The sequence below is a fragment of the Lytechinus pictus genome, chromosome 2 (genome assembly GCF_037042905.1).
Source record: "Lytechinus pictus isolate F3 Inbred chromosome 2, Lp3.0, whole genome shotgun sequence".
In the NCBI taxonomy this organism is placed as follows: domain Eukaryota; kingdom Metazoa; phylum Echinodermata; class Echinoidea; order Temnopleuroida; family Toxopneustidae; genus Lytechinus; species Lytechinus pictus.
Genome location: NC_087246.1, coordinates 56,156,732 through 56,172,093, shown reverse-complemented (window position 1 = coordinate 56,172,093; position 15,362 = coordinate 56,156,732). Strand labels below are relative to the sequence as shown.

The 15,362-nt window shown below is 34.4% G+C and overlaps 1 protein-coding gene across 1 annotated transcript; it reads right to left on the bottom strand.

Annotated features, from left to right (window-relative positions):
• Positions 1 to 7,729: 7,729 nt before the first annotated feature.
• On the bottom strand, positions 7,730 to 15,161 carry LOC135153320 (macrophage mannose receptor 1-like). Its single transcript, XM_064095865.1, has 5 exons — positions 13,502 to 15,161; positions 11,585 to 11,986; positions 11,255 to 11,419; positions 8,652 to 8,885; positions 7,730 to 8,169 (listed from the first exon to the last, which is right to left on the bottom strand). Exons 1-5 carry the CDS (start codon positions 13,548 to 13,550, stop codon positions 7,916 to 7,918), a joined length of 1,104 nt encoding a protein of 367 aa, XP_063951935.1. The 5' UTR covers positions 13,551 to 15,161; the 3' UTR covers positions 7,730 to 7,915.
• Positions 15,162 to 15,362: the final 201 nt, after the last annotated feature.

The following is a 15,362-nucleotide window of genomic DNA, read 5'->3' as shown; positions in this document are numbered from 1 at the left end:
TTTTTAAGCAAGTAAAGCTTAAAAATGCCAAAACTTTTTCATTTACATGTACATCTGAATTGGATGAAATTTTCATGTTAATTTTTAAAAAGTCTATTCAAATTACTTTGAGATCAGGGTGGACGTCTTTCAACTATATAAACCCCTCAAAAAAAGTTTGGAAATCTGAGTTTGGCCATTAATTTCTCCCAACTCCCAATGTTACACAATGCATATTTGACATTCAAAAGATCATTTAATTCTCTTTAAAATTATACCGTGCTTGTTATGATCATGCCATTACGGAAAGAGCAGGATTCAAAAGTTTTGGATGAGGTCTGAATTGAAAAGCTGCAAAACGAGCAAAAAAAAGTTTGGAAATCTGAGTTTGGCCATTAATTTCTCCCAACTTCCAATTTTACACAATGCATATTTGATATTCAAAAGATCATTAAATTCTCTTTAAAATGATGCCATGCTTGTTATGAGCATGCCATCACGGAAAGAGCAGGATTCAAAAGTTTTGGATGAGGTCTGAATTGAAAAGCTGCAAAACGAGCAGAAATAGCCATGAAGGGTCATTTTGTCTGTGTCAATAGAGATGAAAATCCATTCAAATCAAGCCCCTGCTTCTTCATGTTTTATGTTGTGGTTTATGTAGTGATGGTTCTGTGAGATAACATGGTTTGAGTCGTGGTTGAAATACCCATGCATGTTTGTTTGTAATGTGTTTGCTTGTGCAGAGATGTGTTTGATTCAATGTTAATGTTGATGTTAAGGTGCATGAAAACAAAAGAAACCGCTGAGAAACTCATCACCACGGAAAAAAGGACAGTGACTTTCAATATTGTGTCATTTTGCAACTTTTGAATTTTGATTTGCCTCACATTTCAAGGCACTGCACCTCCATGTGAACCATAATCATATCATGTACAGGGTATCATTTTAAAGAGAATTAAAGTAATGATCTATCTATTGCTATTGATTACACATTGATATTTACTAAAACCAAGGAGGGATTATCGTTCAAAGTCAGATTTCCAAACTTTATATTTTTTCTTTATCTTTTAGATATGTTTTAATCCACCCAACACTTTAATTTAGTGTATGAATGTATTATACCAAGAAATGTCAAAAAGAACGAAAAACTTACTAAAATCTTCGGTGGATATTCACAATAATCATTTGTTTTTCTTGATGTACTCAAAAAAATAAATCATGGACTTGAGTTATTCTTATTATTTATATACATGGACTCAATTATAATGCACTCAGTCTGCCATAGGCAAACTAACTGTTTACAGTCAGCACATAAGGCTTTGCATTCTTCCATCTTTGTCAAAACAAATCGTTCACCCTCTCTCTAATATGCAATCATTATGTGATGATCAAGAAGTTTAAGGGGTCAGATATAATTTGGGGGACGAAATTTCTTGAAATCTGTGAATCAGCAAATCGAGCATGCAAAATCTCGACCTTTTAAATACAAAAATTGTATTTTGGGATAGTTTCTTCATATCCTGAAAAGTAATATCATATTTCCCCATTTTCCTTTCATATCTAGTTTTTCTTTTTTTTTTCTTGTTGGGGTGGGGGGACTCCCCCCCCCCCCCCAATATGTACGCCAGTGTATATGAGATACCTAGTGTGAAAATTGCTCATGTAATAGTCAAAATACATTTCTCACTTCAAGGGGGAGGGGCATTTCGAAATTCGTATACATTCGTACTTCCAACGCTTCGTTATTCCGAAGGTTCGAATTTTCCGAAGGTTTGTTAGTCCGAAAACGAAATAAAGTTCGTAATTCCGAAGGTTCGTTAGTCCGAAAACGAAATGAGGTTCGTAATTCCGAAGGTTTGTTAGTCCAAAAACAAAATGAGGAATAACGAACCTTATTTCGTTTTCGGACTGACGGACTTTCGGAATAACGCCACAAATGTTCGAATTAACGAAACCTTTTTCGTTTTCGGATTAACGAACCTTCGGAATAACGAAGTGTAACCGGGCATTTAAGTTAAGCTATCAGCTCTGACAATTTCTGAGAAGTCCTTAATTTTGATATATTGATGATAATAATAATGGTCTTTATCGATACTTTAGAACATTCCTTGTAGCCAAAGGTTGAAGAACATTATGCTTGTACAATGATTCACATAAAAATTGATTAAATTGCAAATACACACAAAAAGTAGATAAAAAAGAAAATCAGAACGCGATGAAGGTGTAACTCCATTCGACCTTGCAAAGATAATCGGGGGAAAAAAATGTAAATTCAGTTGCGGATCTACGGGAGGGTTAAGGGGTTTAACCCACCTCCTCTTGGGCTACTTAGTAAAAAAAAAATACCTACATTTTGGAGCCAATCCATTTTGTGCTTTTCATTTTTTCGGGACCCAAGTTACCTTCAATTGGTAGTGAAACCTATTTTTTTCTTCTTATTTTTTGCTTGTCAAATTTCTCAGTCAAACCACATTCTTGGAAAAAGCTAGATCTGCCCCTGATATTTTGAATATGTGAGTCATGGTAGTGACACATAGCAACACAAAAGGATGAACAGTAAATTATTTTAAAAAATAGGCAACTAAGGGCACGTGTATTGAGTGAAAAGTCGCGACAACCTCCTCCCTATTATTATTTTTTATTTCCAGATAGAATGAATGCAGAAGGAAAAGAGCGGAACGAAATGAGAGTTGGGCATGTAAAATAATCTATAGTTTGCATATATGGGACGTCGTATTCCGTGCTTAATTACCGTCGCGCCGCCAATCGAGGCAGTTAACATTTTCATTCTAACAATATTTCTTGTGCCAACTATTATCCATCCCGTCTGAGATATCGATGTTTCCTTAATAACTAGACATGCATTACACCACCTCCAATGTTTACAATATGTTGCCATGGATACGACTAAATCACTCGAGTATAATAGCCCAGGATAAATACACTGTTGACACTTCCCATGCAGCTTGGAAATAATTGGACTCAGAGTCGATCGTGACTGTTTGTCCTCATCAAACTAAAAGAAAGTTGATTGAATGTTCTTTGAAAGTTTGATGAAATTGAATCGAGGCTTTTGAAGAGCCACGTCTAGGCTGTATACACCTAACATGCCATTAATAAACTTGAATGATGCATATGAAATACATGATGCATTAAGTTCTCATTCTATTCATATTTCTCAAATTTCACTTTTTATTCTTGGTGACAACAACGTGCATGTATTTAAAAGCTTTCTAAAAACTAAAATGTTAAATCAGCGATTGAAAGGTTAGAGGAGTGTCAACCCTTGCTCATTGTTGCATTTACCACTTGAAATGCATGGTTCAACCCAAAACGTGAATTGTCGGATTCAGTTTTAATTGGATGGAACATTTGGAAAAGGTTATCATTAGCTCCTCTAACCTTTCTATTGCTGGTTTATTAGTTCACTTATTAGTGTGAGTGGGGAAATGATACAAACATTCGAAGGAAGAGTTATAAAAGAAAACATATCGACTTCCTATACTACAATAGATAGATGATACCCTATAATGATAACCTTACTTTTATATGAGTATAATTACGTATATCTGCTACTGTGCAGATAAAGGCCACCGCACACCTTACGACTGGTCTGCGACCCGATTTCAGAATAATATAATTTCAGAGTAATATAATTTGATGCTAATATTGAGACTTGGAATATCTTACTGTGTAATGTTCGAAATCATCGTACGAATACCTATGTTCAAATTTGTGACTATGCTATCATCCTTCTTAGAATAAAAGCGAATTTAATATCTAGTCGTAATGACGTCATAATAGTCTTACGATTGGCTACGATTTGAACCTTATTTGGACTTTACTCCAAAATAAGGGCTTGCAATCTTTCAAAATTGTTATAATATTATTATTTCAATTAATTTCAACCTCAAATAAAATGATATGTTCCATTCACATCTTTAGAAAATGAGCAAAATGCGATTTGTTCCTAAATCGGGTCGCAGACTAGTCGTAAGGTGTGCGGTCGCCTTAATGTATTCATTATTATATACAAAATAGAATGGTAGAATAGTTATGGTTTATTAGTAATGGTTTATTTTGCACAGAGGACCTAAATAATGAACTCTGTGCTCGACTCGCCAAATGGATATCCGGGATGGATATACCGCACTCGGTCTTCCGGACCTCGGTGCTGTATATCCATTGGCTCTTCTCGCACATCGTTCATTATTTGGCCTGGCCCTGCATGCACGCGCTTACGTGCATTGTTTGTTTTATACAACCCCCTCCTCCCCCTGTTACTGAGTTGCCCCGAATGCTACATTTGATCTAAATTCTAGATAATTCTTGATAATTCCAGACCTCGCACTATCCTGCACTCTGACGTCAGAGTGCAGGATAGTACTTTTGGTATGACGTCAGAGTGCAGGATAGTGCATTTTGGATGCAAAAGTGCAATTCGCTGAATATCATGTGATCCGATTTGGACCAATCAGATTACAGAACATTCTTGGGAGTTGTATAATAATGGTTTATTGGCAATACATGATTGGCAGCCAGTGCGGACTGAAATATAACGTGACGTGATAAGAACATACACAGATATTATACAATTATTAGATAGATAGATAAATGGTTTATTAATAAAAATCAAGGCCGAATTGCGATGTATTTAATATGTAAGAACATACAAAGATATTATACAATAAGTAGATAGATAGATAAATGGTTTATTGATAAAAATCAAGACATTTGATCGCGGCTAAGGCCGAATTTTGATGTAATTAACAAGGTAATAACGACACAAAAATGTTCAAAAAATACCAAAGATAATTACAAAATAAATAAAACGGATAAAGTATGGTATTGAAACTACTTGTGTTGTGGAATTCTAGAAAGGAATACTAACTGAAAGTAAATTGTATGTCTGGGAAATGAGTAGATAAATAAAAAAAAAATGATAAGCAATCAATACATAAATTACACAAAAGGATTACACAAAGAAATTCATTAAAATAGATCAGATTACAAAAATATTTTCATTATAACGGATCAAATTACATAAAGGAGTTCTGAGTGTAAGTGAATTATAAATCGCATTAATCAAATATTGCATAGATAGATAGCAAGAATGCATAATCAAATCAACTGGCAAAACAACAAAAAATATATTCAGGAGGTCATAATAAATCTAATCATAGATCAAGTATTAGATGATTCATTACTAATTAATGAGTGTGGCTGTAAGGTGTTATATTAAAAAGAAATCAACGGAATGGTATAGATTCAAAGGAAATACATAAATGACCATATAGTTATTACGAATTGCAAATGCATTTGTACGGAGCCTTTAAAGTGCCATCGACTTGACGATTTGGTGAGATACTTTTTCTTGCCATGTCGACGACATAATAACCTTATTATGTCGACATGGCGAGATACGTTATCTCGCCAAATCGACTTATAAAAGGTCATATGTCGACATGGCGAGATACGTTATCTTGCCAAGTTGACTTATAAAAAGTTATATGTCAACATGGCGAGATATTTTATCTTGCCAAGTCGACTTATAAAAAGTTGCATGTCAACTTGGCGAGATATGTGGACTCTCGCCGGGCCTTGGACACTTCATATCTTGCCATGTCGACATATAATGTTTTATAAGTCGACTTGGCAAGATAAAATATCTCGCTATGTTGACATATAACGTTTTATAAGTCAACTTGGCAATATAAAATATATCGCTATGTTGACATATCACTTTTTATAAGTCGAATTGGCAAGATAACGTATCTCGCCAAGTCGACATAATAAGGTTGTCGACATGGCAAGATAAAGTATCTCGCCAAGTCATCAAGTCGATGGCACTTTAAAGGCTCCGTACATTTGGGTTTTTAACATAACAAAGGAAAGCACATTCTAAAAATTACAAGCAATAAGAAAGAAGGAGACCGGCAAGAAAGTGTATACCTGATTATTAAGAAGTTTACATTAAAAGGTTAACATAAATAATGTTATTGCTCTGCTTACGCGTGGCGAAGTTACCACTTATGAATTCATAACTCTATTGTGGATTTCGCCACTCATTTTTTTTTTGTCTTTATAAACATCATTTTGACATTCGGAGTTACTCCTTTGGTCGCGCCGATCTTTTAAGATGTAGATGTGTTCTTATTGACTGTTTCTTGGGATTCAATTATTGTGCGAATCACCATAAGCCTTTTATACAAACAGTATCAAGTTTTTAAATGTTTTGATTAGCAACAGATTGCAAATCAGGTTTTTTTTAGTTTATTGTTATAAACCCAATCAACAACCGAGGTTGTCAACTTTATGTCCCGTTTTCTGAACTCGGATTTAAATTAAACCTTGGTTTCCAGTTGTAGTTTAACTATGGAGAGCCAATTAGGGGGCAAATCCCCAACAGTAGACATTCAATTCATTAACTCATTTGACACCCAAATTGTTCATAGTTGTCTAGGAATGATAACTTAAGTATTTTGAAGGATTTTTTGTTATAATGAAAGCAAAAGGAATAAAAAAAGTAAACATATTAAACATAAACATAATTTTTGAATTTTTGGCTCCCCATAATTTTAGCATAGAGTTAGACCGTGGTCTAAGTTAAACCTGGCTTAAAGGGATGGTCCAGGCTGAAAATATTTATATCTCAATAAATAGAGTAAGGCTTCACAGAGCAAAATGCTGAAAATTTTATCAAAATCGGATGACAAATAACAAGTTATTGAATTTAAAAAAAGTTGAATTATTCCGGTGAAACAGTTTTAGGCATGTCTTCATAATTTTTCATTGGGTTGGTTTATGATGTCATATCCCCATTTGTTCTTTTGTATTTTATTGCATGAAATTAGGTTTATTCAAATTTTTCTACCAAGAACTAAAACAATTGGATTGACAACTGATTAAGTGCATTAGTTATTTATTGGAGTTATCATAATGGAGACAAATCATTTACACATGTATAAAAAAAAATGAAACATTTATGATTTTATGTAATAACATAAGAAAAAAGAAAGTTGGGATGTGACATAATCAGCCCATCTAATGAATATTCATGATGATGTGCATGTAACTGTTTTCAAAAACATATTAATAAACTTTAAAATTCAATAACTATCCGATTTTGATGAAATTTTCAGCATTTTGCTTTGTGAATTTTACTCTGTTTATTTAGATATATAATATCAGCCCGGACCATCCATTTAAGAATACGTTTAACGCTCATGTCACACAGACGAAACCGACTCGAGACCGACAAAATCTACTACGATATACTACTAATGACAGCTAGACTGTCGGTCGGACCGGCTCGGTTTGGAGAAGGTTTTGTCGGTATGACTGTGCAGCCAATTGCTAGGTTTGCAACTGCCGAACTGAACAGCTCCATCAAACCCGGTCCAGAAATTATCCGATCGGCCAGTTTGTCCTCGCTCACTCAGCATGTTGATCTATATAATATTATAACTTGATCGGGGTGATCGATAACCACGTTCTGGCTCGCCACTCCAATACATCAGACATTTCTAAAAATATTCGAGAAGGTATAACCTGTTAGACATGTTCATCAACATTATTTATGTTAATAATGAACATGGACTACAAAAATTGAACTTATGAACATTTTTCATCCGACGAGATGCCAGATCTTCCTTACTTTTAATTGCCAGAGAAACACAAATTCTTACAGGTATGGTAACTCTCGGATGAATTGTACGCTTACTTTGTATTTTTTTCGGTTCTCTTTTTTGTAACTTTTTTTCTTATAAGTCCTTTAATGAAACGCTCACCTGAGCGATGTGGATCAAACAAAGGGATCAAGGCAAACTAAAGTGCATTCCCGATATCCTTGCTGAGCGATCTGGTCGAAAATATATTGATCGGGTTTGATCGGGTCTGGGTGGGATCAGTTCGGCAATGAGAACCAAGTGCATGTTCAAACAGAGGTGTACTGGTAAAATTCTTGCCCTCCAGAACTAGTCCCAGTTGCTTTATTAGATACGATGCATCTCCTATTCATATGATTGTAGGCAAATGATACACACTCTTGATGATATGTACATAGAGATGCACATCCTATGGTACTTGCTGTTGTGACGTCAGCGATGATAGATTCCGGAATTGGTACGCTGTTTCCTCGTTTTATCGTGAACCGTTTTTCAAGTTTTTGGTGCCGATGTCTCGAAAGCTCTGCAAATATGTAAAATTGGGTTAGATTCATATTATTTTTAGCATCCATCATTACCAGGATTATTATTTTCAATATCTGTAGGAGCAGTAAGTAGTAGTAGTAATAGTAGTAGTAGCAGCAGTAGTAAGAGGTAGTAGTAGTAGTAGTAGTAGTAGTAGTAGTAGTAGTAGGCCTAGAAGTAGTTGTATTTATTGTTTTGTTTTTTCAAATTTGAAAAAAAAAATTATATTTTTTATATTTCAATTATTAAACAGAATCTGTCGTTTCTTTTTAAAGACATCTAATAAGTTTCCCATTGATAATTAGCTATCTATCTATTCTCCTTTCTTTGAAATTGAAAAGTCCACTTGGCTTTTTATAAAAGCAAGTGAATTTGGTCAATTAAACAGAATGTCACAATTTGAAATTTTTCTGTTCGAAATATTTAAATACTTTGTGATCACATTGATATATATGATATGAGGAGTTTTCTGCACTATACCTTTCCTTTCGCATATATATCCTTTGTCATTTTGGCACCTTCCATCAATCCAGTTGTTGTACTCACTATACTTCTTTATCTGAAGGCATCCACTACCGGAGCTTAGATCACCAAAGCTATAATATATCAGTGGCTCTCCACTCATCCAGGCGAAATTATCTTGGGCGCTGCCGGCAAGACGTCGCGTCAAACCGATCCAGAAGAATTGTTTGAACCCGTAAATTGCTGTACGGTCTGCAGCGAAAATATTTCATATAATTGAAATCATTTTTTTATTAAAAAAGAAAAACATTTTAAAGGGTCGTTTGTACGTCATATGTGGTCTATTTGTCATTTAATTTTACGCAGGTCTACTTTGATAAAGTTCTCTCTACTTAATTATCTCTGATTTTATTATTCATTTTTATATGCATAAAGCATAATGGCAACATAATGGTATTACTATTTACCATGGTAACAATGCTAAGCTGTAAATCACAATCAAGGTATAATCATTACAAAAAATCCCTGACTCTTTTTTTCTTCATTATGCTCATAAACTCTCCAGCAATCATAGAAATGTAATATTTATACATCTATCGAAAATGCAATAGGCTTTTACAGTGGTGCTCAAAAGTTAATGAATCCCACCAGAAAATGAACATATTTATTGTATTCAATTTCTGTCAGGTTTAAGATATTTAATCGTGAAGTCTATAGTGATAGTAGTGTTGTCGTTTACATTCAGCACTTAGCATGAAGGAGAGCATTTTGTGAAGGGTTTCACTCAATTTTGAGCACAACTGATAAAATATCTGCCTTTCAAAACTTATTCAATCTATGAAAAAAAGGAATCCGTATGTATCAGCAGAGGCACCTTTTTTAGGACTGAAAGGAACTCACCATATCTAATGAGAAAACCTGGTAACAGGGGCGGCGGAACCGGGGGGGGGGGGGCAGGGGGCATTTGCCCCCCCCCCCAAAAAAAAAATCCTAATAGGAATAAATACCCTTTTTTTTCAAAATGAAAAGTGCCCTTTTTTCAAAATGATATGTGCCCTTTTTTCAAAATGATATGTGCCCTTTTACAGAATAAAATACCTTTTTTTGAAGTATAACATAATACATTTCAGCTTAGAAAATTACAATTTTTTTTGTGGGGGGACTCGCGCTTCACGCTCGCATCAATTATTGTTTCTGTTTTTGGTTACAAAAATTGCTTAGAATGTCCAGTTTTCAGGTTGGGATATCACAAATTTTCAGCTCGCGCTCGCATCAATCACCATGATCATTGTTTAGTAAGGTATTCATTATGTTCTTGTTACATATAAAGTACTGTTATTAATAGTAATAATATATGTGACAATGATGATAACATTTATAATAAATATAATAATAATGACAAAAATATGATAATAACAAAATAAAAAATAAAACAATAATAACAATAATAATGATGTAGTAAAAATATCAATAAAAGCAGTTGTACAAATAAACAATATCAATGACGACGATGATAAAGACCAAATGCATGTATAATACCAATAAAATTAATAACTATATAGAGTAACTCGCTTGTTCATATGTTTACCTGTTTACATGATTTATTTATTTTGACTATAGAATATAAGAATTTATTACGAGATTAATCGCAACCAAGATCTTTGCTGTATATGATCTATCTTCTATCTTGTATGATGTTCTATACTGCATGTCCTGCCTCGGCAGTAATAAGCCAGGACCTGGGCTACTTTTAGTTCCTTTGTTAATTGTGTTTGTATACTACTATGTAATTATTTCATTTCATATGTCATCTGATCCTTTATGAATATTGAAATAAAGTGATACAAAATCAAAATTAGAATGTCCAGTTTTCATGTTTGAATATCAAAAATTTTCAGCTCGCGCTTCACGCTCGAATAATTCGATTGGTGAGATATATGTCCTCTTCATCAGTTACTGCAGTCCTTACTAGCTCCCTTTCCTGGTCAGTTTAATAAAAATTTCAGCTCGCGCTTCGCGCTCGCGTCAATTCTTTAGTTAGATACACATCTTTTTCATGATAACAAAAACTGCTCAGAATGTTTGATTTTCAGTCTTATTAGTACCATAAAATGTCCACAAAAGTTTGAGCTTGCGATTTGCGCTCGCAAGGATGCCTTTTTAACAGCTAATTTGCGCGATAATTGACCAAAAAAAAAGTTTCACAACTTCAGATTTCCAAACTGCTCACTCCCAAAGCCTAAATATATATTTTTAATCAATCAGAAATCTTTTCCAAAAGGATTTTGCTCAACTTTATTACTACACAACACACAGCTACTTAACGCAGATGATAATCTCATGGTTAAAATATCCGTTTGCATCAAAATTCCCATTTTGATAAATAAGTGCCCTTTTTTGGCTTTGCCCCCAAACGAAAATACCTTCCGACGCCCCTGCTTGGTAGCTATTGAATTTTAACTATTTTATGAAAAAAGGTTCGACCCCTTTTTTGGCCTACACAACGCGTCTGAATAACTTCAGTTGGAATATATTATATAATATGCAGGTAATATCGTGATCTAACTTATTTATAAATCGTTGTCGCTCGTCTCTCATTAAGCCATTATATATTAACTCACTCATGATAAAATCGAAAATAAAATCATTCTCGTCTCCTGTCTCTATATAAACCAGATGTGCTCCATCTTTTTGGCAATAATCCTGGGCTTGGTCTCGATGATGCTCGATATCACTCACATAATAACAAGAAGAGTTAAACAAATCAAGATCGGAGCAGACACTATCTGTAGATAAAGATAAAACGTGGTAATTTATACGAGATTAATTCATTTTACATTATAATTGGTGCTTCTTACCCCAAAATTGCCCAATGAGTCTTACTTTGATTGGCTGTAAAAGAGGAGGAAAGGTTCAAAACAGAAAATGGGAAGGGACACGCCCATAGTTACCTGTTTCTCTTCCTTCACACAGAGCCAAATAATCACTATCGCATTTGTTATCTTCCCAGCGATACCCTGATCCTCTAGGTCTCAATAGAATACAGTCTGCACCATAATCATGGACGCCATTTTCGACGGAATCCCAATTGGTAAACGTCAAGGGTGATCCGTCCATCCAATGCCAGACCTTATTCTTATCTTCCAAGCCAATCCAATAAGGGATACTAGTAGTTGGATTCTCAGCGAGCGAGAGTGAACTGATGAATTCACCTTCTTCGATTGATGTGATTTCGACCAATTGGGAATCGAGATTTGAACACATGATCTGAGCATCATCACGCGTTTTCAGATATGATGATTCTATGTGATAACATGATGAGTTCCAGTGCTGGAAACCAGAAGGGCACAGTTCTAAAGATTAAGATATCAATAAAAAGGATATGATTGGAACAACAATTAGGAAAAGAGAAAGGAGAAATAAGGATGTTCATATTTGAAAATCATCATTCATTTTAATAACTATTTTCTAAAGATCCATATCCATTTTCCTAGCGTTTGATTCATGCTCATTACACTTTAGGATTATAGTGGATAGCTTCTGGTCATTGTGGTCAACGCAATATAGCACTCAATTATCCGCATTGGGCCTAACTGAGATAGCTTGCAGGCAAACCTTAAATTCAATTGTCAACCGAGCAATGTAAACATGGTAATTACTATTGTTTGTTTGTTTGTTTTTATTTCCGAATCAGATAAAAAATACACAATATACAAGAGAGATACATACAATAACGGAGGATCACCCAATTCAGCTGTATTTTCAAAATACTGCTGTTCTTCCTTGGGGTCCTACATTTACCATACAAAGTAATATACACCATAAAAATACTTAAAAAAAAAAAAAAACATTTCAGAGTAAAATACATTGACAGAAAAAAAAAAAAAATTACTAAGACAAAAAGAAAAAAGAAATACAAATGCTCAATCTAAATAATCATATAATAGAGTATGAACGGAACTTAAAGTTGGTGCATTACGAATTTCATTGGGCAATTGATTATAAATTGATATGCCCCTATAGAAAAATGTCTTTTTACAATTGTTAGAATTTGGTTTGGGTAAATTAAGGTTTTGGTTCGAACGAAGCGAATAATTTAAAGTTCTTCTAGAAATGTTATCAGACATATAGTTTGGAAAAAGATTGTGCAATATTTTATAAATCATTGTACACATATGCTTTTTATAGCGGCATTCAAAAAATTCCCAATTTAAAGTCTCATGAATATGTTGATTGGAGACAAAAGAGTAGGGATTTATTTTCATAATTATACGGCCAGCTCTATTCTGGTGTTTTTGAAGGGCTGACAGAGAACCTTGTGGAGCGGAATACCAAATGACGTTAGCGTAATCAAAATGTGGCAAAATGGCGGATTTGTATATCAAATTTAAGCTTGATTCGTTAACAACATGTCTTAACCGTCCACTATTGATGGCAGAGATGCCAAAAACAACTTATTTATAAGCTAAAAGGAGCATGCACCCCCTGATAACTATTGAAATGATTTAACGCGGTGATCAGTGTACTTCCAATTTGGACATGTTCGTCTGTAGGTCTACGTGTATGTAATGCCTCCTATTAGACTCTTACAACGTATTCTCTTCCAAACAATAAAAGTTCTATTGATTTTAAAGACACAGCCTGGACCAAATAAGTAAATTTGACAAATCATATACCAATTGAAAACTTATAAGCTACTAAACACAGCAATGCAAAGGTTTGTGCGTATTCATTAGGTACCGGCTGAGAATTTTCACTTTTAGCTCCATTCTGGGTCTTTTAAGTTTTCCTTTTTATTTGTGTTAACATCAATAAATGAACTTATGGTAACGATAAACAAGCTTGACATGATGATGATATGTACTTACTCTTGCTTGGATTTCGATTGGTCTGACCTGCAGCAAATGCCGAAAACATAAGCAAGATACCTCCCTTAAGAAAAAGGGAAAATCATATTTTTAATAGATAACAGTAATGATGCAGAATTCCGCATATAATATATTTTCATGCCTGTTTGTAATGATAATGTTGATTCTCGATCTCATGAAGGAGGGCAAATTAGATAAAATATCAAGATCCGAATTTGCTCGCAGGAGATACAGACAATTATATTTTGGTATATAGGGAAGGGGAGGGGGTGCAACCATACATAAATTTAGTTTGCACCTGTCTATCTAAATTAGAATGAGATGACACCAGTCAGTGGACTGCACTAACCAACAAGAAAACGAAAAAAAAACCAAGGTTCACTAAAATATGTGTTGGCCTATATTTTGTTTGGTTGTTTTCAAAAGGATTGCTTTCGTAAGTCAAATAGCATACTCTACAAATAATCTATGGAAAAATATGCCCTGACATGCCCGCACACAATGTATGCACTTTCTCCACTCCCTGGTGGACATTCCAATAAGAGTTCCAAGACTCAATTGCTAGGCATACTATACATAGGCTTTCGCATCATACCGGGTACCCATTTAACACCTGGGTGGAGAGTGACAAAGTGTGGATTAGCGCCTTGTAAAAGGACGCTAGGCCATGGTGGGATTCGAACACGCGACCCTCTGATTGCAAGGCGAGAGTCAGAACCGCTACACCAAGACGCTTCCAAAATGCGAATGTATTCGTTTAAATGTCAATTGGTATTTTTTTACAATTTTATTTCATTTTGAAATAGAATTTTCATCTACTAAAGTATTTAGTTAAAATCTGAGAAGATTGGTTTTAGGGTTTAGATTTTTCTCCATGCACAATTTAACACATTTGAACATGATAAAGCATAAATTAAATACATGTATATTGTTAAATTATAAGGGCCTTCTGCAGATAAATCTCCATAAAAGCATATAACGATGCGCTTGATCATTTTTATGAACCTTATTGATTACAAATTGATTAGCCTATATAAAAAATGATGGGGTTATAGAAACAGGATTAATTTTCTCTTTTTTTAATCGCAAACACTTCTTAAAAACTAAGAATTTGAATTCATGTATCTGGTAGAAATTATTACCAAATCGATGGTGATAAACAAAAACTAATCATGTAGGCCCAACTTTATATTGAAAAAGAGCTATAAATAGGATTAAATTAATATACTTACATATGTCACCCAAGTAACAAGCATCTTTCGGTTTAAATCCAATAGTTCAAAGAAGAAAATATGTATAATGTCTGTCTCTGTGATTCATATAGTTACGGGTCATCGAAATTTATGATAACGCGATCTTCCAGCGAAACGCATAACAGCACCCCGAGAGAATTAAATTGAGTATGAATATCACACTTCCATGAAAATGATTAAAAGCGATGTAGGTTTATTGATCACCAATGATATTTATGTCGTTGCTAATAAAATACTCTCCCCGTCGCGGGATTTTAAACGCATATTGGCGTAAGGCCTATAAAACATAAATATTTGAAGGAGACGTCATCACAAGTTGACAGTTCCTGAGAGCTTGTCAACACCAGCAAGTCTAAGATTATCACTCTAGTCTTCTAACATGACAAAATGATATAATGTGTTATCTGTATATTCATTAAAGCGTCGTGTTAATCCGGATCACTCTGATATATAATGTCCTAGGGAGAAAAGCTTCAAGATTTGGCGAAAATGAGGCGTGAACCTCGAGTGCATTAATTTCTTGAATATTTGCCGTCTTTCCTTGATTTTGATTGGCTACAGAGCACAGTTCCTATGGAAACTAGCGGGTGAAAACGCTCTCCAGGACT

What these genes read in the sequence shown, in the direction of transcription:
- LOC135153320 (XM_064095865.1), bottom strand. Translation starts at nt 13,550, where the DNA reads ATGTTTTCGGCATTTGCTGCAGGTCAGACCAATCGAAATCCAAGCAAG. An exon ending in CAATCGAAATCCAAGCAAGA is followed by an intron (nt 11,987 to 13,501) that starts GTAAGTACATAT and finishes CTTAATCTTTAG; the next exon opens with AACTGTGCCCTTCTGGTTTC. An exon ending in GTGTGAAGGAAGAGAAACAG is followed by an intron (nt 11,420 to 11,584) that starts GTAACTATGGGC and finishes CTTTATCTACAG; the next exon opens with ATAGTGTCTGCTCCGATCTT.